Consider the following 22,351-nt stretch of genomic DNA (forward strand, 5'->3'; position numbering starts at 1 on the left):
TGCCTATACAACTTCTTTACCCCAGCATTCCACAGTGGCACTGTATTGAACAGTCGGCTTTCCTTGCAAAGACTTTTTCAAGTGCTTCTCCCTGATCCAGATACTTCACTCCCCCTTCACCTCGAAAGACCTACCGAAAATTGACACCCTTCCGTGAAACTCACAATGCTCCTGCCCTTGCCCCGCTCTCTTCGGGGCAGTATGTGGTCTGCAGCTAAACACTCTCACATTTACGACTTCCTTGAATATTTAAGAACCTGGTGATTACTTAAGGAACATTAAAAAATAAATTTAAATTCAATGGCCGAATACAGATGACGTTAAGAGATTGGAAGTTAAAACCTGTATAAAAGGATAAAAGGTTGGAAGTTAAAACTATAGTTAATTCACCTAAAACAAACATCTGATTAGGACATTTGGCATGATTCTGTTTGTATTAAAAGATGAAAAATCGGCCGGGAGCGGTGGTTGTTGCACTACAGCCTGGGCAACAGAGCGAGGCTCTGTCTCAGAACAAACAAAAAAAATCAAAGCACTTTGTTACTGCATTTGAAATCCTGGATAGAAAAGATGTAGAAGTGCCTCAACACAGTTCCTAAACTGCCTAGGAATTCCGTTGCTTGTGAGAGGGTTTACATCTTTCCTTACCGTGACCTCTAATGGAAGAAAGGTCGCGTCAAGAACTATCCTTTTGACCGGGCGCAGTAGCTCACGCCTGTAATCCCAGCAATTTGGGAGGCCAAGGCGGGCGGATCTCTTGAGGTCAGGAGGTCCAGACTACCCTGGCCCAAATCGTGAAACCCTGTGTCTATTAAAAGACAAAAATTAGCCGGGCGTGGTGGCGGGCGCCTGTAATTCCAGCTACTCAGGAGGCTGACACGCGAGGATCACTTGAACCCGGGAGATGGAGGTTGCAGTGAGCAGAGATCGCGCTACTGCACTTCAGCCTGGGCAACGAAGCGAGATTCCTTCGTCTCAAAAAACAAAGAAACAAAAAAAGAATCCTTTTGGAGAGGGGGCTTGCAGTTTAAGTAAGTTAAACATCCACGTATAATAAAGCCACTTAGAAGGCGGTGCATTTTCACACGCTCTCAAACCAGGCCTGGGTTTTTCCTCCCAAGCTCAGGCCTTATTCCTACTGGGTAGGAGAGGAACACTGCAGCAAAATCCACACAAAGAGCTCTTTTCACTTGTCCTCAAAACCTTACGGGTCGCAAATCGGGGCTAAACGGCTCAGGCGCCTGCTTAGGGCACCGGGCCGGAGGTGGAACGGATCCCAGCCGCCTCGGGGCCAGGAAGAGATAAAGTGTCGCAGGCCCGGCGTCTCCGCCCTCCGCCTCAGGCGGCGCAGCATCGCTCTCCCAGTAGCCCATTTTCCAGAGAGACTCCTCGGCTGCGAGAGCCGGACAAAGAGGGGCCCAAAGCCACCGCAGCGGCCAGAGCTGGGAACCACTGAGGAACCGCGCCCCCTGCAGCGGCCGTTGAACCGCTTCCGACAGCCCTGGGCGGGGCGTCGCGCAATCCCTGGGCGCTGATTGGGCACTCCGTGTCCCCTCCCCCTCGGCCCGGCGCGGCCTCTGTCTCCTTTGACCTCGATTTCAAGCCATGCGCTGAGCTTCGGTTGGCCTGGTTTCCTTGAGGCGTGAGCTCGGTCTGTCCAATGAGGAGCGAGAGTCGCGGGGGCTGTCGGGAAGGGCGGCCGACAGATATAAACAGCCTGCGGGGCGTTCCCTCGCGCTGTGGTGGTCGTGCGGGTTTCGGTTGGAGGTCTCGGTGGAAGGTACCCAGCGGTCACAGAGACGGCATCCCAGAGACGATGGCGGAGGGAGATAATCGCAGCACCAACCTGCTGGTGAGTCCTGGCCTCCTGTCCCCCGGAAGCCGAGCGAGGCCTCCAGACGTCCGTGGGCTCAAACACCGCGGCCTCATCCCTGTCACCCGCTGCGGGCCCGGCCCTTCTCTCCCGGGGCAGGCGACGATGCCTGGCCCTCGGGCTTCTTGGGTAACTCCTGGGTGTCGACCCCTTATCTTTCCTGGGGACGGTGCGCGATGGGGCGAGGAGGGCGCGTGATTCCTCACCGCGGGTAGAAGGAGGAAGTGGGAGGCAGAGGGGCTGCGACACTAGCCTGGGGTGCGGGTTGGGGCAGAAGGCCTCCTGGGGCCTGTCCAGCGCTTTCGGGGCCCAGGCCCCAGCCGTATTCGGCTTTCCCCGTCTTTCATCTTAACCTGGATGTGCCTGCCTTCTTTTCCCCCTAAAACTTGGGCAACAGTGGCGGGTCAAAGGGCTACTGCCGAGAATTTCTGTTAGAGCGGGTACAACTTACAACTACAGGGAGGCTGCGAGCTCACCGTGGGGAACCCGGAGTGGGGTCCAGCTGAACAGACAATGGGATGTCTTGGCGTTTGGAATTTGGAAGTCTGGCGGGGGTGGGGGTCACAGGACTACTGGAAACAGCTTTAGAGTAATAAGCAGGGATCCGAAGGAACTGCAGTGAGATGGTATCATAGGCGGACAAATTTTTATTTGTTGTGAATTTAAGTGCACCGTGTAGGCAAAAAAACAAGAGAAATATCTTGTTACCCTTCCCTGGTGACTGCAGGTCACATACTAGCAATGAAAAACCGAACCAAAGAATTTACCTAGGGGCTTTTGAACTTCCAAGAGCCCAGATGCTGGCCAGTGACGTGACTTCAGGGCAGTTTTGATTGTGCGTGATTTTATATTTGCTTTTAGAAATGCGTGCTTTGTTCCTTTAACCACACACTGCTTCTAGCACAGTTAGTTCCCAGCATGGATCCTTTTAAGAGGATTAATTGCAGCACAAAGAAGTTGCTCAAGCCGTGTTGAAATGACAAATCCTGGGCTAGAGCTCCTGCTTCCCAACTCACTTTCCAGCAGAGCAATGTAATCTAAGGAAAGCAAAGCCTTTGGTCGTGGATTTCTTGGATGCAAATCGGTTAACCTGTGTGTGTTTCCCCCTTGGTAAATTGGGGACAGTAATAACACCTTTTTTAAGAGTTGTTGGGAATATTAATTGAAGTATAAATATAAATGCTCAGCAGAGTGCCCACACATAGTAGTCTCTTCTTTCACTAGTATTAAGCATGGAATATAAAGTCAGAAATATTGAGATCACACGAGTACTCAGCGTGGCACATATAGCGAGCGTCTTTGTTAAGATTAAGTGCCTTGTTTTGTCATTTGCATGATTTCTAGTGAATGACTTTTACAAAGAGACAAGGTCTCAGCCCAGGCTGGGCTCAAGCGACCCCCACACCCCCACCAAGTGCTGGGATTATAGGTGTGAGCCACTGCACCCAGACTGATAACATAGAGACACTGGGTTTCTTATTCTAATTTTTTCTTCCTTTACCAAAACCAGCTTTAAGCGCTTTTGCTACATTAGCTCATCCTAGAGGTCCACTTTCGGCTGTTCAGAGTCACAGAGAAATTTGAAGTATAATCAAAATGACATCCTAAGTGGTAAGAAACACTGTATTGAGGAGATATATTGACCCTAAAATGCCACTTTAATTTGGTGAAAGTAGTTTTCCTTAATTGTGCAATGAATGTCAACATCTGAGTGATTCCATTACACAAAGAGCTATTTTAGAAATTGAATGCTGTTCAGGGAAAGTCTTTCCTAATGGATTTAGAAGGGTTTAAGTCAATAAGATGACAAAAACAACAGATCAATTCAAACCATCTGAAATAAAGTTATTTCATTTTATTAATACTCTGGACACTGCCACATGATTCCCTGTATGACTTTGAGAAAGTAAACCATTTTGAGCTCACTTTAATTGCAAAATGAGTCTAATTATCCCTACCTTGTGGCTGTCTATAAGGATTAAGTTACATCATGTATATAAAGAGTAGCCCAGTGCTTGGACTAGAAAAGTGACCATTAAAAGGATATTTAGGCCAGGCCGTGTGACTCATACCTGTAATCCCAGTACTTTGGGAGCCCGAGGTAAGTGGATCATTTGAGGTCGAGAGTTCGAGACCAGCGTGGCCAACATGGTGAAATCCCGTCTCTACAAAAAATTAGCCAGACGTGGTGGTGTGCGCCTGTAGTCCCAACTACTCAGGAGGCTGAGGTAGGTGAATAGCTTGAATCCAGGAGGCGGAGGCTGCAGTGAGCCGAGATCTCCCCACTGCACTCCAGCCTGGGTGACAGAGTGAGACTCCGTCTCAAAAAACAAACAAAAAGAAAAACCCCATTGGGTTTTCATCTTTGAGATTGCAGTTTTTCAGAAACCAACTTGTTTAAAGTTGGCAATTTGGTTAAGAGTTTATTTTTTGTATTTGGAGCTTTAAAATAATTGAAGTCTATGAACCACAAAAATGTTGAGAGTGGTAAAATGATCACTTTAAATGTCGGTGGTATTTAGGCTGCAGAGACTGCGAGTCTGGAAGAACAGCTGCAAGGATGGGGAGAAGTGATGCTGATGGCTGATAAAGTCCTCCGATGGGAAAGAGCCTGGTTTCCACCTGCCATCATGGGTGTGGTTTCTTTGGTGTTTCTGTAAGTGAGCTATTAGATTACTATGGGTTGTGCTTCTTTTTAATAAAGGCTTTTTAATATATAGCTTCCATTTGTGGGGGTGTCTTAAGTCTCTTTTGTAATATATAACCCATAAAGAATGTGTTTCTCATAAGCACTTCTAGTTTCCAGAATTTGTAGTGCTTATGTAAACTTGGTAACCTAAAGCACTTGAGTAAATCAGTGACTCGCAAACTTTTTGTCCTCTAGACCCTTAAACTCTTTTATTATTATTATTATTATTAGACTTCAAGTTCTGGGATACATGTGTAGAATGTGCAGGTTTGTTACATAGGTATATATAGACGAGCCATGGTGGTTTGCTGCACCCATCAACCCGTCATCAACATTAGGTATTTCTCCTAATGCTATCCCTCCCCTACCCGCACTCCCCTAAACTTAAAAAATACTGAGAACTCCAAAGAGCTTTTTTCCATTGATATTTACTTAACCACTGCAGCTACGATATCAGCATGTCACAAAGCCTCTGGAAAGCCACTTGTGAGAAAAATAGAGGAAAAATAGCAAATATCTCTGAGAAGCAGCGGGTTCAGTGAATAGACATGTTTAGTTAGGAATAATAATGACTGTGTTTTTCTAACCTTTATTAATTTTTTTAACAGGATTATCTACTATCTAGATCCATCTGTTCTGTCTGGCGTTTCCTGTTTTGTTATGTTTTTGTGCTTGGCTGACTACCTTGTTCCCATTCTAGCGCCTAGAATTTTTGGCTCCAATAAATGGTAGGTAGCATAATGATTTGGCAGTCTCATTTCTGTGTAGTTACTGAACTTGGTGGCTGTGATTAGTATGCTGTAAATAAGCAGAGATAATTGTCTAACCATCAGACACCTAAGCATTACATATATTGCTTTTATGTGAAGAATGTCATAACTGATTTGAATATAAACTGTGCATATTCTGTACTCCATAGTTCTTTTATGGTACATATTTACATTTCCATTGATATTTAACATAGTATAATAACTTCACAAATTATTTTTGAATGAATACAGAAAAGGAAACTGGCAGATTTTCATTCACATTCATTTAGCAATTATTTATTAAATGTCTACTGTGGCAGGCACTGTTAAGTACTCTGAAATATTTTGACTTTTAAGATTGATCTTGTGTTAAGGCTGAGATACTGAGACACTGAGGCAGTGGAATGGCAGTTAACAAAGTGAATACCAAGTGTTTCCGAAGAGGTTGAAGCTGTATACACGTGGGTTGCTGATTTTATTTATAGCAATTTTTTTTTTTTTTTTTTTTTTTTTGAGATGGAGTCTCGCTCTGTCGCCCAGGCTGGAGTGCAGTGGCACAGTCTTGGCTCACTGCAAGCCCCACCTCTCGGGTTCACGCCATACTTCTGCCTCAGCCTCCCGAGTAGCCGGGACTACAGGCGCCCGCCATCACGCCCAGCTAATTTTTTTTTTTTTTTTTTTTTAATTTCTAGTAGAGACGAGGTTTTACCATGTTAGCCAGGATGGTCTCGATCTCCTGACCTTGTGATCCACCTGCCTTGGCCTCCCAAAGTGCTGGGATTACAGGCGTGAGCCACTGTGCCTGGCCTATTTATATACCATTCTTTAAATGGTTGCTTATGAACTCCTCAGATATAGTTAAGTGGATAAGGATCGTATTAAAAGTATTTTAACTTCCTCTAGCATGTTGAATTTTGATTCAAATAATCAGCCAAAATAGATGCTGGAATAGATTTTTTCTTCTCAGCTACTATTCTATCCTTGTCTGTTTATTTTATTTGGTTAGTATTCTACTTGTGCCTTTGCTTGTTTGTATCTCAGAGGATAGCAAATTGCAAAATAATTCTGTAAACATAAGAATTTGAAATGTGTATCTTATGGATCTTTAAGAACAAATTCAAAGTTTGCTTAAATTATGATATAATTGACAATATTTAAAGGTGTTTCCCCCAACAGCAGAAGGGATTAGTGTTAGGAACTGTCCTTCGAATTGTTTTTCACTTGCAGTAATGAATCAATGTTGTTGGCTCTTTTGGGCAAGTTTCTGAATGTGCAATGTAACAGAGTTAGCAAAGGAAATAAATCACTGACCTTGGCCTTATTAGCCAGATGACATTCCAGTCTGCTAATTTATAACTCCTAGAGGAAAGTTTGCAGAAATAACCACTGATAGTTTCATGGTATGACTCAGTTATTGATAGAGCAGATTTTGTTTATTTTTTGATCTTACAAGGAAGAAAGAACACTTTTTTGCATAGCCACAGTCTAGCCTTGACCATGGGCAAGAAATCACGCCTTATTGTTAAAAAGAAGTTCCAGGGCTCAGCAGAAATTCTTCTACTTTATCTATCACTGCAGTTTTACAGAGATGAGGGCTAGAGAAGAAAAGGCAACACATCCCTCAGCTCAGCACAGGGCAATAATAGCAGCCATTATAGCTGTGTAGCGAAGACAGTGCAAAGGCAATTCAAAAAAATAAAAATAAAATCAGAACCAAGAAAAACTATATATATAAAAGGTTTTCTTGGAGGATCTCTTGGATTTTTACTGCTGTGTTGTTTGTTGATTATATTTTCCCTCCCCAGGACTAAATTTATGAAGAAGAATTTAGATTTGAGCTGTTTATTGCTGCCTTGTCATCAAATGTATGAAGCCCAGTTGGGGGTGTTATGTGTTAAATGCTAGTAGTTAGTATCTTACCAAAGAGCGTTCAAGTACAGCTGTTTAGTGGGATTCTGATAGGTATAGTGCAGAATTTATTAGGATCTAAAGAATATTTAGGAATAGCAAAATCAAATTTATACTGATTTCTCTGTGGCCCATAGAAGTCATGAGTCTTACTACCATTAAATAAATGTGACTTCAGAGCCATAGATGATCATTTCTTTATTACACACACACACTCTCGCTCTCATACACTCTTACACAGTTTATGTAAAAACTTACTCCTGTGCTATAAAAGGTGTCTTAATGGTGGAAGGACTTTTTCACCTACGTAAGATATTGGTGAGACATTGTTTTTATTTGGATTTTCTTTAGAAGATAGCTCTTAAATTGAATAGGGTGGTGTGTTTTGGTCAACTGTAGCAATTTTTTTATAGCAAAACGCACATTTCTTTTTCTAGGACCACTGAACAACAGCAAAGATTCCATGAAATTTGCAGCAATCTAGTAAAAACTCGACGCAGAGCTGTGGGTTGGTGGAAACGCCTCTTCACACTAAAGGAAGAAAAACCTAAGATGGTACTTTTTTTGCTTTGACTTAAGTACAGTAAAATGTTAAGATTTGAGTCAACTTGCCTTTTGTTTTAATAGTTATTTGAAATTTATTCATTGGTTAATTCCTAAGTACATTCATAAATGTTTACTTGTATTAATTAGACTGAATTATCTTAAAATTAAAAATTTTACTTTTGCATTTAATTTTTTATTCTAGTAAAATTCTTCTGTTTCATTTTTCTTACTGAAATAATAGTAAAAGACATATGCTTAGAAAGCATCTTTTTAGGCCTGGCACAGTGGCTCGTGCCTATAATCCGAGCTACACGGTAGGCTAAGGATCACTTGAGCTCAGGAGGTTGAGGCTGCAGTGAGCTTGTGTTTGGGGAGTAAGCTGTTTGCACCACTGCACTCCAGCCTTTGTGACAGAATGAGACTCTGTCTGAAAAAAAAAAAAAAGGAAAGCATCTGTTCATCTGTTCTCTGATCTGTCAGCTTCATGTTGTGAGGCTTCTCTGTGAAGTTATTAACTGAAAAGATCTATAATTTATATCATAAAATATTTACATATAGAATTGCAGTAATTCTAGGAAGAAACGTATCCAAATTCTATAAAGTAGATCCAATGGAATAGGTTTTTAAATCTAAGAATTTTTAAAGAAAAGTGATAATAAAAGCTAAATTATTTCCTGAACTTTGAAACACACTCTTCTTTAATTGACAAATAAGAATTACATATATTTATGGTGTCATAATGAAGTTTTGATGTTAAATTCTTGTTGCTTTCATTGCTAGTACTTCATGACCATGATCATTTCTCTTGCTGCGGTTGCTTGGGTGGGACAACAAGTTCACAACCTGCTTCTCACCTACCTGATAGGTAAGTCTTTGAGGAAAAACTACAGGCACATCCTGGCCAGTGAAATTGAACTGTAACTTCGTCAATAACTCCCTAAGTTTTAGACACCGAAAAGGAACTGTGGGAATATAGAAAGATGATTATGGTCTCATAGAAAGTGAAAACAATGCAATAACCAAAGTAGAAAGTAATGCGCAAGAGGTAAAAATAAGCAATGATTATTTTCTGAGGTGGAAGAGGGGATGAGAGCAGAAGTTTCTGGGGATACATCCCAGTGGAAGTAATTGGTTTCATGTTGTTTCCTCCCATTACAGAGTTTAATAATCTGGGAACCTACCTTCTTTAAAATGTAATAATTGGCTGGGCACGGTGACTCAGCCTGTAATCCCAGCACTTTGGGAGGCTGAGGTGGGTGGATCACTTGAGGCCAGGAGTTTGAGACCACCCTGGCCAACATGGGGAAACCCTGTCTCTACTAAAAATGCAAAAATTAGTTGGATGTGGTGGTGCACACCTGTAGTCCCAGCTACTTCGGAGGCTGAGGCATGAGAATCACCTGAACCCAGGAGGCGGAGGTTGCAGTGAGCTGAGATCACACCACTGCACTACACACACACACACACACACACACACACACACAACCTCAGATCACCTGAGGTCAGGAGTTGGGAGACCGCCTGGCCAACATTGCAAAATCACGTGTGTACTAAAAATACAAAAATTAGCCAGGCGTGGTGGCAGGCGCCTGTAATCCCAGCTACTCTACTTGGCGGGGTGAGGCAGGAGAATCTTTTGAACCCGGGAGGTGGAGGTTGCCCTGAGCCGAGATTGTGCCACTGCACTCCAGCCTGGGCAAAAAGAGTGAGAGTTGTCACTGTGCACGGTGGCTCATGCCTATAATCCTAGCACTTTGGGAGGCTGAGGCGGGCGGATCACCTGAGATCGGGAGTTTGAGACCAGCCTGACCAACATGGAGAAGCCCGGTCTCTACTAAAAATACAAAATTAGTCAGGCGTGGTGGCGCATGCCTGTAATCCTAAGCTACTTGGGTAGCTGAGGCAGGAGAATCGCTTGAACCTGGGAGGTGAAGGTTGCGGTGAGCCAAGATCCACCATTGTACTCCAGCCTGGGCAACAATAGTGAAACTTTGTCTCAAAAATAAATAAATAAATAATAACCTTTAGCAAGTTAATTGCTGCCTCCTTAATGTTGCTTTTTTTAAATTTATTTTAAGTGACTTCCTTACTATTGCTTCCTGGACTAAACCAGCATGGAATCATTTTGAAGTACATTGGAATGGCCAAGAGGGAGATAAACAAACTTCTCAAACAAAAAGAAAAGAAAAATGAATGATTCATCTGTGGCACACCCATTGCTCCTGGAACGGTTTCTGCTGTACTATCTGGATACTAAAATGTTATGGAAGTAGCTCTTTGCTCTCCCTCACTCTGCCCTTAGTTGATAGAAATTCAGACTCCCCAAGTAAGGCTTTGTGCATAGTGTCTTCATGTCGCATATAGTTGAGTGCGTTCTTAGCAGTTGGCTTCATGGACAACTCATTATTGTGTATAATTTGTTTTGATTTTTCTTACCCAGTGTTAATTGAATTCTTGCTTTTAGACAACTTCCTTTTGTAGTGGTGAACCTTGCCCTTTAGTACAGTTCAAGTGAATCCGGATAATTGTTCATCTTTGCTTTAGCTTAGATACCATGTAGTAGTCTGTGGCTACAGGAAGCTGGTTCTGTCTGCTTCCACAGTCTGCTTAAAAAACTGTCTGACTTCATGAATATAGAGACCAAGTTTACCACTTCTGATGAAGAGACCAATTAAGATTCATTCCTCATTCTGTTTCTTTCCGGTGGGAGAAGAGTCCCCATGAAATAAAATGAAACTGATTCCATGTGCTAGTACATGTAGGCTTCTCCCTTGTGCAAAGCTTAGCAATTTGTAGGAAGCTTTGATCTTTTTGTCCAAAAAAAGGAATGTCTGACAGGCTTAAGCTTTTGTCCCCTTGCACTTAGACTCGAAGTTAGTAAATCCTTAAGGGCTTTTGACTAGCAGACTTTCACAAGATGACATTTAGGATTTCTAGCATACTTTTAATTTCAGATTTTCAGCTGACTTTAGCTATAGTATACAGTAGGTTAAGACTCATGTCTATGATTTTTACTCTAAGACCAGCAAAAGGACAGCAGTCTAATATGTTAAGATTCATTTCAGTAGAAGATATCTAATTTTTGAGACCAGAATAAGCCTTTTTTTTTTTTTTTTTTTTTTTTTTTTGAGACGGAGTCTCGCTCTGCTGCCCGGGCTGGAGTGCAGTGGCCGGATCTCAGCTCACTGCAAGCTCCGCCTCCCGGGTTCACGCCATTCTCCTGCCTCAGCCTCCCGAGTAGCTGGGACTACAGGCGCCCGCCACCTCGCCCGGCTAGTTTTTTGTATTTTTTAGTAGAGACGGGGTTTCACCGTGTTAGCCAGGATGGTCTCGATCTCCTGACCTCGTGATCCGCCCGTCTCGGCCTCCCAAAGTGCTGGGATTACAGGCTTGAGCCACCGCGCCCGGCCCAGAATAAGCCTTTTAAGGTAAACCTTAAAATTCTCATTTTATGGTAATACTGGCCATTTTAGTCCCCTAGGTTTGACCTGGGAGATAGTGACTACACTGGTGTCTGACTTTTTTTCCTCGAGATTTCTCCCTGAAAAATACAAGGGCTGTTGGTGAGAGCAGACTTGAGGTGATGATAGTTGGCCTCTGGTCTACAAAGATTTCATAACTCCTTGGAAAGCTTCTTCTTATCATTCTTAACTTGTTGGTAGCTAGAAATTTAGAGTAGTCGAAATCTGTAGGAATGAACTTCTGAGGGCCAAAAAATGTGACTGACTTGGGAACAATTCTTAAACTGATTAGCTGTAATATAGTTTTGTGAATTTATTGCACTGATGTTGTACCTTGTGATATATCTGTCCCTATTAAATAAGTGTTTTCTCCTCTTTAATATTGCTGTAAACAGTGGTGCCCATTGTAGCATTTTTTTTTTTTTTTGATATTTCATAAGAAAACTACCTTAATTTTACCTTACTTTCATTGTAAATAAGCCTGTCTTCCCATCTGGATTTTTTTGTGTATACATGTTCTACTGATTAACTACTTTTGCAGTTTTAATCCTGTATTATTCTACTTTGTTTTGTGTAAAATGGGAAAAAATAAAAAAAAGCTGGAATCTTCATGTCTCACTTTCTTTAACTTAGCCAATGTAATATTTACATGATTGGATTTATGAATCTGATTAATGTGTGGTCCTTATGTGTCTATAAGGTACTCTTTAAGAAATCCCACCACTTTGGGAGACCTGGGCAGGAGGTTCACTGGAGTCCATGAGTTTGAGGTTGCATTGAGCCGAGTGTACCCCTGCACTCTAGCCTGGGCAACAGAGCAGGACCCTGTTTATGAAAAATTAAAAAAAAAAAACCAAAAATAAAAGGTTTAAGTTTATTTATTTAGCAAATATTCCAGGCAGCATGCTAGAGGGAAGAGGAAATGCAATGAATGAGCAGGAGCCAACTGTGTGAGAGAGGAGGAAGCTGGAAGAACCGGCAGGGACAGAACTGGCTAAATGGTTCCCGTGTGGGCACCTTGTACCCCAGGGCCTTGCTAGTGTCTGGTACATGAGTGCTCAGTAAACAACTGTTGGGTGACTTGTCTGAGCTTCACTTATTTTTTAATTAAAAAAATATTTTAGCCAGGTGTGGTGGCTCAAGCCTGTAATCCCAGCACCTTGGGAGGCCGAGGTGGGCAGATCATTTGATGTCAGGAGTTCGAGACCAGCCTGGCCAACATGGTGAAACCCCCCCCTCTCTACTAAAAATACAAAAATTAGCCGCGTGTGATGGCGTGCGCCTGTAATCCCAGCTACTCGGGAGGCTGAAGCAGGAGAATCGCTTGAACCCGCGAGGCGGAGGCTGCAGTGCGCCCGAGACTCCGTATCAAAAGTAAAATAAAATGAAATAAAAATTAAGGCCCGCTTGATGGCTCCCGCCTGTAATCCCAGCACCTTCGGAGGCCGAGGCGGGCGGATCGCAAGGTCAGGAGATCAAGAACATCTTCGCCAAAATGGGGAAACCCCATCTCTGCTAGCCGAGCGTGGTGGCGCGTGCCTGTAGTCCCAGCTACTCAGGAGGCTGGGGCAGAATAAATCACCTGAACCCGGGAGTCGGAGGTTGCAGTGAGCCGAGATCACGCCACTGCACTCCAGCCTGGGTTACAAGAGCGAAATTCCGTCTCAAAAAAAAAAAAAAAAAAAAAGTAGACGAACCTCCAATGAACTGCTCACCTTGCCTCTCCCAGGCCGCACCGCAAGAGGTCGATTCCACCAACTGCCAACCCCTGAGGGGGCTCAGTCTTTTTTTTTTTTTTTTTTTGAGACGGAGTCTTGCTCTGTCACCCAGGCTGGAGTGCAGTGGCCAGATCTCAGCTCACTGCATGCTCTGCCTCCCGGTTTACGCCCTTCTCCTGCCTCAGCCTCCCAAGTAGCTGAGACTACAGGCGCCCGCCACCTCGCCCGGCTAGTTTTTTGTATTTTTTAGTAGAGACGGGGTTTCACCGTGTTAGCCAGGATAGTCTCGATCTCCTGACCTCGTGATCCGCCCGTCTCGGCCTCCCAAAGTGCTGGGATTACAGGCTTGAGCCACCGCGCTCGGCCAGAGGCTCAGTCTTTCCCTTCCCCTCCTGCTTCTCCTAGGCAGTCCTTGTTTTTGCCGGTCCTTTGAAAGTCTCGCGATAGCTCTGCCGCTTCCCATAACTCCGTGCGCTCTCCCCTCCCGTTCTCTTTCCGCCATCTTTCCGCGCTGGTGAGTAGCACTCTCTGAGAGCTCCAATTTCATCCGTCTGCCATCGGCGCAATCCTGCAATCTAAGGTTCGGTCTCAGTGTCCTGCGAGGAGGCTGGACCCCTCCTTGGCCGATGATCCTGGCCTTGCCGGTTCCTGGAGAGGCATAGAGAAGAGCCATGCCCGGGCGCCCCAGACTGCACTCCGGGGATCCCGGTTCATGGGGTGCAGGCCGCAGCGCTGGCGGGAGCCGCAACCTTCGACTGCCTAGCTAGGCAGTAACTCCGGTTCGGGCCACAGCGTCTGAATCTCCCTATAGTGCTGAGGCTGCGCCTTGGCCCCGGGCGGCGGGCAACATCGGGGCTGATGGGCCGTGCAGCTTCTCGTTGCTGGGGCCGCGCTGGGAGTTTGGGAGGCTGAGGCCACCCAGCAGATAAAAGCTGCATCGTGCCGGGGTTGGCAGTTTGCTGGGTGCCAATTTGGATCTTCTGGGCCGCGGAGTTTTTCTTTAGACACTTTGAACTTAAGGAGAGAGATTTAAGTTCTACTCTTTACTATTGGCACTTTGGTCTCCATACTTAAGGGCTTTCAGAACTTCAGTGTAATGTTCCCATTAGAAGAGAGTCCAGTCTGACAGTATGTAAAATGTTTCCATTTGCCACTGTGGTACTTGCTGTTGGACGCAATTTTAAATGGCACAAAGATGGATGTTTAGTTTAATTGATGTGTTCATGGTAGGTGAGAGTGAACTGTTTTAAAGTGCAATGTTAATAGTACAGAATCTGCTGATTTTCAGCAATTTGGAAAATGTTGCCGATGATACTCTGCTTCTGTTGTGAATCACTGATCGACTATAGCCTATGTTTTCGTTTCGATAGCTGGCAGTTTCTGCTAGTTCTGTCGTTTTCTTGTATCAAGTAGATTTTGTCCCACATTTCATTACCTCCAGACGTTGGCGTGGGGCACGATTCGAAGAAGAGTGGTTAGTGAATGAGTGAATTTAAAAATGTGCAGACTGACGTCCCGATAACCTGTTTACATTAACCGTAGTAAATAGGAATTTTCCTGGGTGGTGGGAAATGGAGAAGCAGCCTTCTCAGACTTAAGAAAACTTCGCCAAGGTGGGGCCAGAAAGAAAAGGATGCTTCCGAAGTGTATTGGTTGGTGAGTGTCTGTTGATGTTGGCAATGCCAGTGAAACCTCCTGTTTTGTCTTCCCTCAACAGCCACAATGGTGCGCATGAATGTCCTGGCTGATGCTCTCAAGAGCATCAACAATGCCGAAAAGAGAGGCAAACGCCAGGTCCTTATTAGGCCGTGCTCCAAAGTCATAGTCCGGTTTCTCACTGTGATGATGAAGCATGGTAAGTCTGCTGCCGCAGTGTTCTATGTTTTGATGTGAGACTCTTTAAGAAATGAGTCCTGTAGAAATTATGGGGGACCAAAGTATGTCTGTCATACCTGAGAACAAATGCAATTGACTTGTGGGCTGTGGAGGAGGGGATATTCTGAAACTTGTAAAGAGTCACTTAGAGTAGGACAGCTGGAAGAAGGAGCTCTGCTAGGTGTTTGGGAGCTAAATGAAACCAAGTCATTGAAAGGACTCCTGAGCTCATTTCGAGACCAGCCTGGCCAACTTGGCAAAACCCTGTCTCTACTAAAAAAAAAAATCCCAGCTCTTCGGAAGACTGAGGCAGGGAGAATTGCTTGAACCTGGGAGGTGGAGGCTGCAATGAACCGAGATCGGCCACTGCACTCCAGCCTGGGCACAAGACGCCATCTCAAAAAAAAAAAAAACCGGAAGGATTCTTGAGATCTTCTTAGAGCCCCTTGAGAGAAAAGATTGGATTATTGCACTTCTTCGGCACAAGGTAGCCTTTGGGAGTGGGAAGCGGTGAAGGAAGGGTCAACGGGAAAATAATTGCTTTCAGAATTGCAAGGTGGATTGTTTTGGGTATTGTCTCCCAAATCTTATGTGTTAGGTTATAAAAATTAGTTCTGATACAGATCGACTGTCTTCCCCCCAACTTGTTGGAGAAGCAGTCACTGAGGTGATGATGGGAGACTGAAGAATTGAGTGGGCTGGAGCACAGAGGTTTAGCTCTCAAGTTGATGTCTTTTATTTAATCCAGTCAGTTATCTTTTTGTAGGTTACATTGGCGAATTTGAAATCATTGATGATCACAGAGCTGGGAAAATTGTTGTGAACCTTACAGGCAGGCTAAACAAGGTAAGAATGAGTGATATACACATTTCCAAGCTTTAAGAATTTTGTAATGTGGCGTTAGATGTTGTAATTGCCTTTGGAAATAGTAGTGGTGCCATACTTGCTTTATCCAGTGACTTTAAAAAGGTTTAAATATTGACACATATAACTTCATTTGTTCTCCTGGGTTGATTGTGCTAGATTATGTCAGTTGACCTAGTGTGTGTTTGGGGTATAAGCTGTCTCAGGGGAGATGGGGGGTGAAACCAGCAGCAGTACTGGTGTTTAAATATTGGATGTTAACACTACCCACCTCACTGGCTTGAACTTGGGTGGCTCAAGGCCACTGAGCCTTTTGTCCAAGAAGCTATGTCCTTCCTCTCAGTGATGTGTTGTTGGGTTTTTTGGATGGAATCTTTGAGTAAATGGGGCTTCCTAAATAGCAATATTAATACTTTTTCTGTTTTTGCTGGCATAGGTCTTTGGGGTCTATGTTGCTTTTCAGTTTGACTTGTCAACACCTTAACCAAGTAAAACTGATTTTGTGGTTTAAGTGATTGCGTGTGTTTTGGGGGCAGGTGTCTAAGCTTGTTGAGGTGTCTACTGTGCTTCCTATCAGGTTTGTAGCTTTCAGATTTGCAAAGAGGCAGATCCTCTAGTCCAAGCTTGTCCAGCCTGTCTAATTTTGTTGTTTTGTTTTAGACTTAGCAGCCTGAAACCATGGTATTTAGTTTCTGTCTCTAGTGATAAATGGAAAAGAGGGATGAAGAAGTGGCCTTACTGGCCCAACTAGAAACAGAAACTAAGAACCCATGTCTGTATTCTCTCCCTTGGACACCCCTGTGTCTACTGCAACAGATGAGGGGAAAGAGACCCAGCAAGTGAGTTGCTGAAGTATTTATTAAATATTTGAAGAACTGGCTGGGTGCGGTGGCTCATGCCTGTAATCCCAGCACTTTGGGAGGCTGAGGCAGGTGGATCACGAGGTCAGGAGTTTGAGACCAGCCTGGCCAACATGGTGAAACCTCGTCTCTACTAAAAATACAAAAACTAGCCGGCGTAGTGGCAGGCACCTGTAATCCCAGCTACTTGGGAGGCTGAGGCAGGAGAATTGCTTGAACCTGGCAGGCGGAGGTTACAGTGAGCTGATACCGCACCACTGCACTCCAGCCTGGGTGTCAGGGCAAGACTCCGTAAGATTTGAAGAACTTGCAAGAGTAATATTATTGTGTTTTACTTGTATGTAGCCGTTAGAACCCCACCTCAAAGTAGGATTGATTTATTTTTATTTATATTTCTTTTGAGATATTCTTGCTCTGGCCTAGGCTGGAGTGCAGTGGCACCATCTTGGCTCACTGCAGCTTCCTTAGCTCAAGCCGTCCTTCCACCTCGGCCTCCTGAGTAGCTGGGAATACTGGTGCATACCACTGTGACTGCTAATTTTTTTAAAACGTTTTTGTAGAGGTGGGATCTCGCTATGTTGCTTAGATTTGTCTTAAACTTCTGGGCTCAAGTGATCCTCCCACCTCAGCCTCCCAGAGTGCCAGGATTGCAGGCGTGAGTCACTGGGCCCAGCCAAGAAGTAAGTTTGAATAGAGCATTCTGTAAATGGAACTTATTTGTGGCACCCTTGTTCTGTGGTGTGCTACTTTGAAAAATTCTAGCCTATAACAGTTGACATGCAGGCCCTGCTGCTCTGTGCCCTTTTTTTGAGACGGAGTCTCGCTCTCACCCAGTATGGAGTGCAGTGGCACCAAAAGATGGGGATTTGCCATGTTGGCCAGGCTGGTCTGGAACTCCTGACCTCAGGTGATCCACCGTGCCTGGCCTGCTCTGTGACTTTCAGCAAAGTAGACAATTTTTGGTTTCTTGGAATTTCATTTCTCCCCATTTATGAGAATGTCCCACTCCATCACTTTCATGCAAGACATGGACCTACCCTTAGTGTGGAAATTGAGCTTGGAAGTAAGATAGTGTGTAACTAGATTGATAACATTCCGGGCTTGATCACATCCTCTTAGGATTCTTCTTAGTTGGGAGAGGGTATGCTGTTTTAATTCTACCAGAATGAGAAGGATTTTTGCTGCTGGAATCAACATAAAAACTTGGATGCAGAGTGCGGCAGACTTTGGGGAAGATCTTTCACTACAGTTTGCTTGGACTAAACTAGTTTCCCCATATTTCTGTCCCTGCATTTCTTTCATCTGCTGTGACATTGACCTTGTTAGTCAAGTCACAGCATAGCTGATGGGGTAATAGTAGGAGAACTTAAGCAGGCTTCCTGGGTGTAACGCAGTTGGGCCTTTCTGACAAGCCCATTTTCAGTTTCTGTGGGTCAGTCTCTGCTTTTGGAAGTGTTTTTCAAGTATGCCTGTGATTTTAGAGCAGATTTTATGAGCAGAGGGTCTTCAGTTAGTGGACATCAGTTAGTGGACTTTCTTCAGTAGTGTTTTAGGGCTGGCATGTAGTTGAGGGATGACAGCCTTTGGTGAGCTCTTATTTGGGAGGATCATTGTAGCCGTGTCCTGGTAGCCACGAGATGAGAGAATTGCAAGCCCTTTGCTCTTTCTGCCTTCCATCATTCTGTCACATTCATTTGGAAAAATTTGCCTGGGGATGTAAGACATTGTTTCTTCGATATATGTAATGGTACTTCATTGGTGGGAGCAGTGTTCTTAGTTCGCTGCCGGTGCAGCGTGTTCCTTAGATATTCTAATAATTTGTAGTTTTTAGCTTATAAGCTTCAGGATTTGAGACCCTACGATTTTATTTCAGCCTTACTATATAAGAAAGGGTTGGCTATAGTCTCTCTTGTCAAGACTTGATCTCTTGGCTATGTAAAATCTGATCATTCCGGACAGTTCTCTAGCCAACAGGGAGCACGCCGGTGGCTGGACACTGCCATGTATTGCCTTGTCCCATTTCTTTTCATGTCTTTGCTTTTTCTCCTAGGCATGTGGTGGGCCTCGTAGGTGGGCATAGTCTTACTTAAGTGTATTTTTTGAAAAGTATGTCAAGAATTGTGCACAGAATAGGTACCCATCTGAATGCTGGTTTGGTTGGTTTGGAGGACTGTTCGTTTATGAATGTCAGCTTGTGTTACTCAGTTTTTCTCTTCATTGGTAAAGTGAGGACTTCTTTTGTTTTTGTTGTTGTTATTTTATAGTGTGGAGTGATCAGCCCCAGATTTGATGTGCAACTCAAAGATCTAGAAAAATGGCAGAATAACCTGCTTCCATCCCGCCAGTTTGGGTAAGTTGGCCTTTCCTTAATTAAAAGAAGTTAATGCTTAAGAATTGCTGTGGTGCAGTTTGACTTGAGGCTTTTTTTTGTTGTTGTTCTTTGTTTTTTTCCTTTTTAAAGCAAAGCAGTGGTAATTTGTCTACTCTCAACCATTTTGACCTAATAATTTCCTCAAGTGTTATCCATATTTCTTTTTTCTCTCTTTAAATAGAGACAGGGTTGGCCAGGCGCAGTGGCTCACACCTGTGATCCTAGCACTTTGGGAGGCCAAGGCGGGCGGATCACCTGAGGTTGGGAGTTCGAGACCAGCCTGACCAACATGGAGAAACCCCATCTCTACCTAAAATACAAAATTAGCCAGGCCTGCTGGTACACACCTGTGATCCCAGCTTCTCGGGAGCCTGAGGCAGGAGAATTGCTTAAACCCAGGAGGCGGACGTTGCAGTGAGCTGAGATCGTGCCATTGCACTCCAGCCTGGGCAATAAGAGTGAAACTCTGTCTCAAGAAAAAAGAGAGAGAGACAGGGTTTCACTTTGTTGCCCAGGCTGGAGTGCAGTGGCTATTCACAAATGTGGTCATAACACACTACAGCCTTGGCTTCCTGGCCCCAAGCAATCCTCCCCACTCAGCCTCTTGTGGATTTGGGAATGCAGGCGCCTGCCACCGTGCCTGGCTATTTGCCATATTTCACATGTTAGGTAGGCTTCAGGTTCTGAGAGGCGCATGAGAGCTTAGACTGGCAGAAGAGGAGGGTTGTGTCCACTTTCATGTCTGCCCTTTTGGCAGATAGTTCATACTGTGTGTTCCCTGTGATTCCAGACTCAGGGCCAGAGTCAGTTCTAAGCCTGGGCCTTTGAGAAAACTTAATTTGGGAATCTTTGTCCGTAAGAGCCTGAGTTCAAATCCTTGTTTTTCTGCTTTAAAGTCATGAGATCTTGGGCAAGTCATATCCTTGATTTCTTCATCTGTAAAAGTGGTAATAGTCCTCTGTTTATACCTGATTTAATTTTGGTAAAACATTTTATGAGCTGACACAGTAAATGTGTATCTTTGTGGTTAAGAATTTATATCCTCCAAATTATGCGTCTGGTGCCTTGGTTGAATGTATTCTCACTTCATGGTTGCTGTATTACTGGTACAGCATTCTCTTACGAAAATCATTTCTCTTTGTAATTATGATAACTGATTTTAATGCCGCACATTTGTATACTGTATGCTTGTTACAGTGATCCCCACAGCCACTCACTGTACACGTGAACGTGTCTGCACATAATAGTTATACGGTGCATGGCAGAAACACAATTCAGACTCAAGTTTATGTGAGTACTTTCAAGTCTCCTTACCTGAGAGCAGAAAGTGACATTTAAAAGAGTTCCCAGATGCCTTTGTTTTCAGTCAAGTTTGTTTCATGGTGTAGGCAGAAGTCAGGGCTGTGTGATTGTGTGGCTCCGCTCTCTGGATCTGGCTCTGTTGGTTGCAGGAGTCATGCTCATATGCTACATGAGGCACCAGCAGTGGCACTGTCAGTTTCTGTGTGCTCCACAGGAAAGCACCCTTAACCACTGATGAGTGTTGATGCTTTTCTGCACTAGAAGGCTCTATGTTGAACTATTAAACTTACCAGCATTTTCTTTTTCCACTCCATAGTTTCATTGTACTGACAACCTCAGCTGGCATCATGGACCATGAAGAAGCAAGACGAAAACACACAGGAGGGAAAATCCTGGGATTCTTTTTCTAGGGATGTAATACATATATTTACAAATAAAATGTCTCATGGACTCTGGTGCTTCCACTTGGTCGTTTTGAGCCTTCACAGCAGTGTAGCCGGAGCGTTTGCGGCAGCATGCCATTGCTTCGTTTATTGGTGAATGCAATTCCCTGAAGTGACTAATACAGCCAAGGGAAAAAGTTCTTATGAAACAAATATACATAAGAAAACAGTCACCCCTGCTGTCTGCCAAAACCAGGTATTTGACACTAAATATTTTACTTATATTTCATTTTTTTTTCTTTTGAGACAAAGTCTCACTCTGTCGCTCAGGCAGGAGTGCAGTGGTGCGATCTTGGCTCACCGCAGTCTTCGCCTCCCGGGTTCAAGTAATTGTCCTGTCTCAGTCGCCTGAGAAGCCTGGGATTATAGATGTGTGTCGCCACACCTGGCTAATTTTTATATTTTAATAGAGACGGGGTTGCGCCGTGTTGCCCAGACTGGTCTCGAACTCTTGGCCTCACGCGATCAGCCCACCTCGGCCTTCCAAGGTGCTGGGATTACAGCCATGAGCCACCACACCTGGCCTATATTTCAGTATTTTCTATTAGTTTTTAATGAGTTTATTTTGCCTGGCTAGGATTATTCTGTAGATAGGATTTTAGATCTTGCTTTTGTCACTGACCACTGTAAGAAATACTTGATAGGAATTTTTTTTTTTTTTGTAAGACAGTCAGTCGCTCTGTCACACAGGCTGGAGTGCAGTGCATGATCTTGGCTCACTGCAACCTCTGCATCCCAGGTTCAGGTAGTTCTTGTGCCTCAGCCTCCCGAGTAGCTGGGATTACAGGTGTGCGCCACCGTGTCTGGCTAATTTTTGTATTTTTAGTAGAGACGGGTTTCACCATGTTGGCCAGGCTGGTCTCGAACTCCTGATCTCAAGTGATCCACCTGCCTCGGCCTCCCAAAGTGCTGGGATTACAGGCGTGAACCACTGCGCCTGGCTTAGGAATTGTTCCAAGAGGATCTGGTGCCACTTGGAGGTGCCCATTGAAGTGTGGTGGGCACTGTTGATCACTGACGGGGTAGTTGGTGCTGACCCGGTACTGGGGCGTGTCCCCCAGTCTCTGCTCTGCCCTTGGCTAGCCAGGTGGTGTGCCAAGCGGGGGAGAAGCTACCTTATGAAGGGGCGTGGATGAACTTCCTGAAAGGAGGGCCTACCTTTGTAATATGTGGGAAGTAGCTACAAATGTTACAGAAGGGCCCTCGAGATGGGGCAGATAAGGCCCCTATTTGTGAGAAGTGAGTTGAGTTGGGGCCTCTGGTGTTTGGGAGGCTGTGAGTAATTAACATGAGTTTTGAAGTCCAGCACCAGAACTCAGGTTTCCTCTTCCACTCAGTAGCCTCAACATTCTTATCTGTAATGGGAATGATGCAAAACCCATCCCCGAGTTGAGGGGAAAATGAGATTGTGTAAAGCGTACTTGGCACGTGACAGTCACAGGCCTGGGGACAGTGAGTCCAGAAGGATTTTCTTATGCCAGGATTGTAATCTCTAGGATCACAGGGCTGTGACTTGTTTAACCATTGTGTCTCTGGTCCCTAGCCTGCAGCCTCCCAGGAGGCGGAGGTTGCAGTGAGCTGAGATCGTGCCATTGCACTCTGGCCTGGGCAACGAGCAAAACTCCGTCTTAAGAAAAAAGAGAGACGGGGTTTCACTTTGTTGCCCAGGCTGGAGTGCATTCACAAGTGTGG

The 22,351-nt window shown here is 44.5% G+C and overlaps 1 protein-coding gene across 5 annotated transcripts; it reads left to right on the forward strand.

The window, feature by feature from the left end:
- The first annotated feature begins 1,610 nt into the window (after positions 1 to 1,610).
- LOC117097604 (40S ribosomal protein S15a) lies at positions 1,611 to 20,674 on the forward strand. Of its 5 annotated transcripts, XM_033235614.1 has the most exons (9): positions 1,611 to 1,852; positions 4,396 to 4,529; positions 5,171 to 5,290; positions 7,657 to 7,774; positions 8,546 to 8,630; positions 14,662 to 14,799; positions 15,586 to 15,665; positions 18,808 to 18,893; positions 20,533 to 20,674. In XM_033235614.1, exons 1-9 carry the CDS (start codon positions 1,661 to 1,663, stop codon positions 20,624 to 20,626), a joined length of 1,047 nt encoding a protein of 348 aa, XP_033091505.1. In that variant the 5' UTR covers positions 1,611 to 1,660; the 3' UTR covers positions 20,627 to 20,674. The 5 variants fall into 5 exon arrangements, with proteins under 5 accessions (XP_033091505.1, XP_033091506.1, XP_033091507.1 ...); XM_033235615.1 differs by lacking the exons at positions 14,662 to 14,799; positions 15,586 to 15,665; positions 18,808 to 18,893; positions 20,533 to 20,674 and adding an exon at positions 9,844 to 10,016; XM_033235616.1 differs by lacking the exons at positions 1,611 to 1,852; positions 4,396 to 4,529; positions 5,171 to 5,290; positions 7,657 to 7,774; positions 8,546 to 8,630 and adding an exon at positions 13,325 to 13,458.
- The last annotated feature ends 1,677 nt before the right edge of the window (positions 20,675 to 22,351 follow it).

This window comes from Trachypithecus francoisi, unplaced genomic scaffold (genome assembly GCF_009764315.1).
Source record: "Trachypithecus francoisi isolate TF-2019V2 unplaced genomic scaffold, Tfra_2.0 Lachesis_group15, whole genome shotgun sequence".
Taxonomy (NCBI): Eukaryota; Metazoa; Chordata; class Mammalia; order Primates; family Cercopithecidae; genus Trachypithecus; species Trachypithecus francoisi.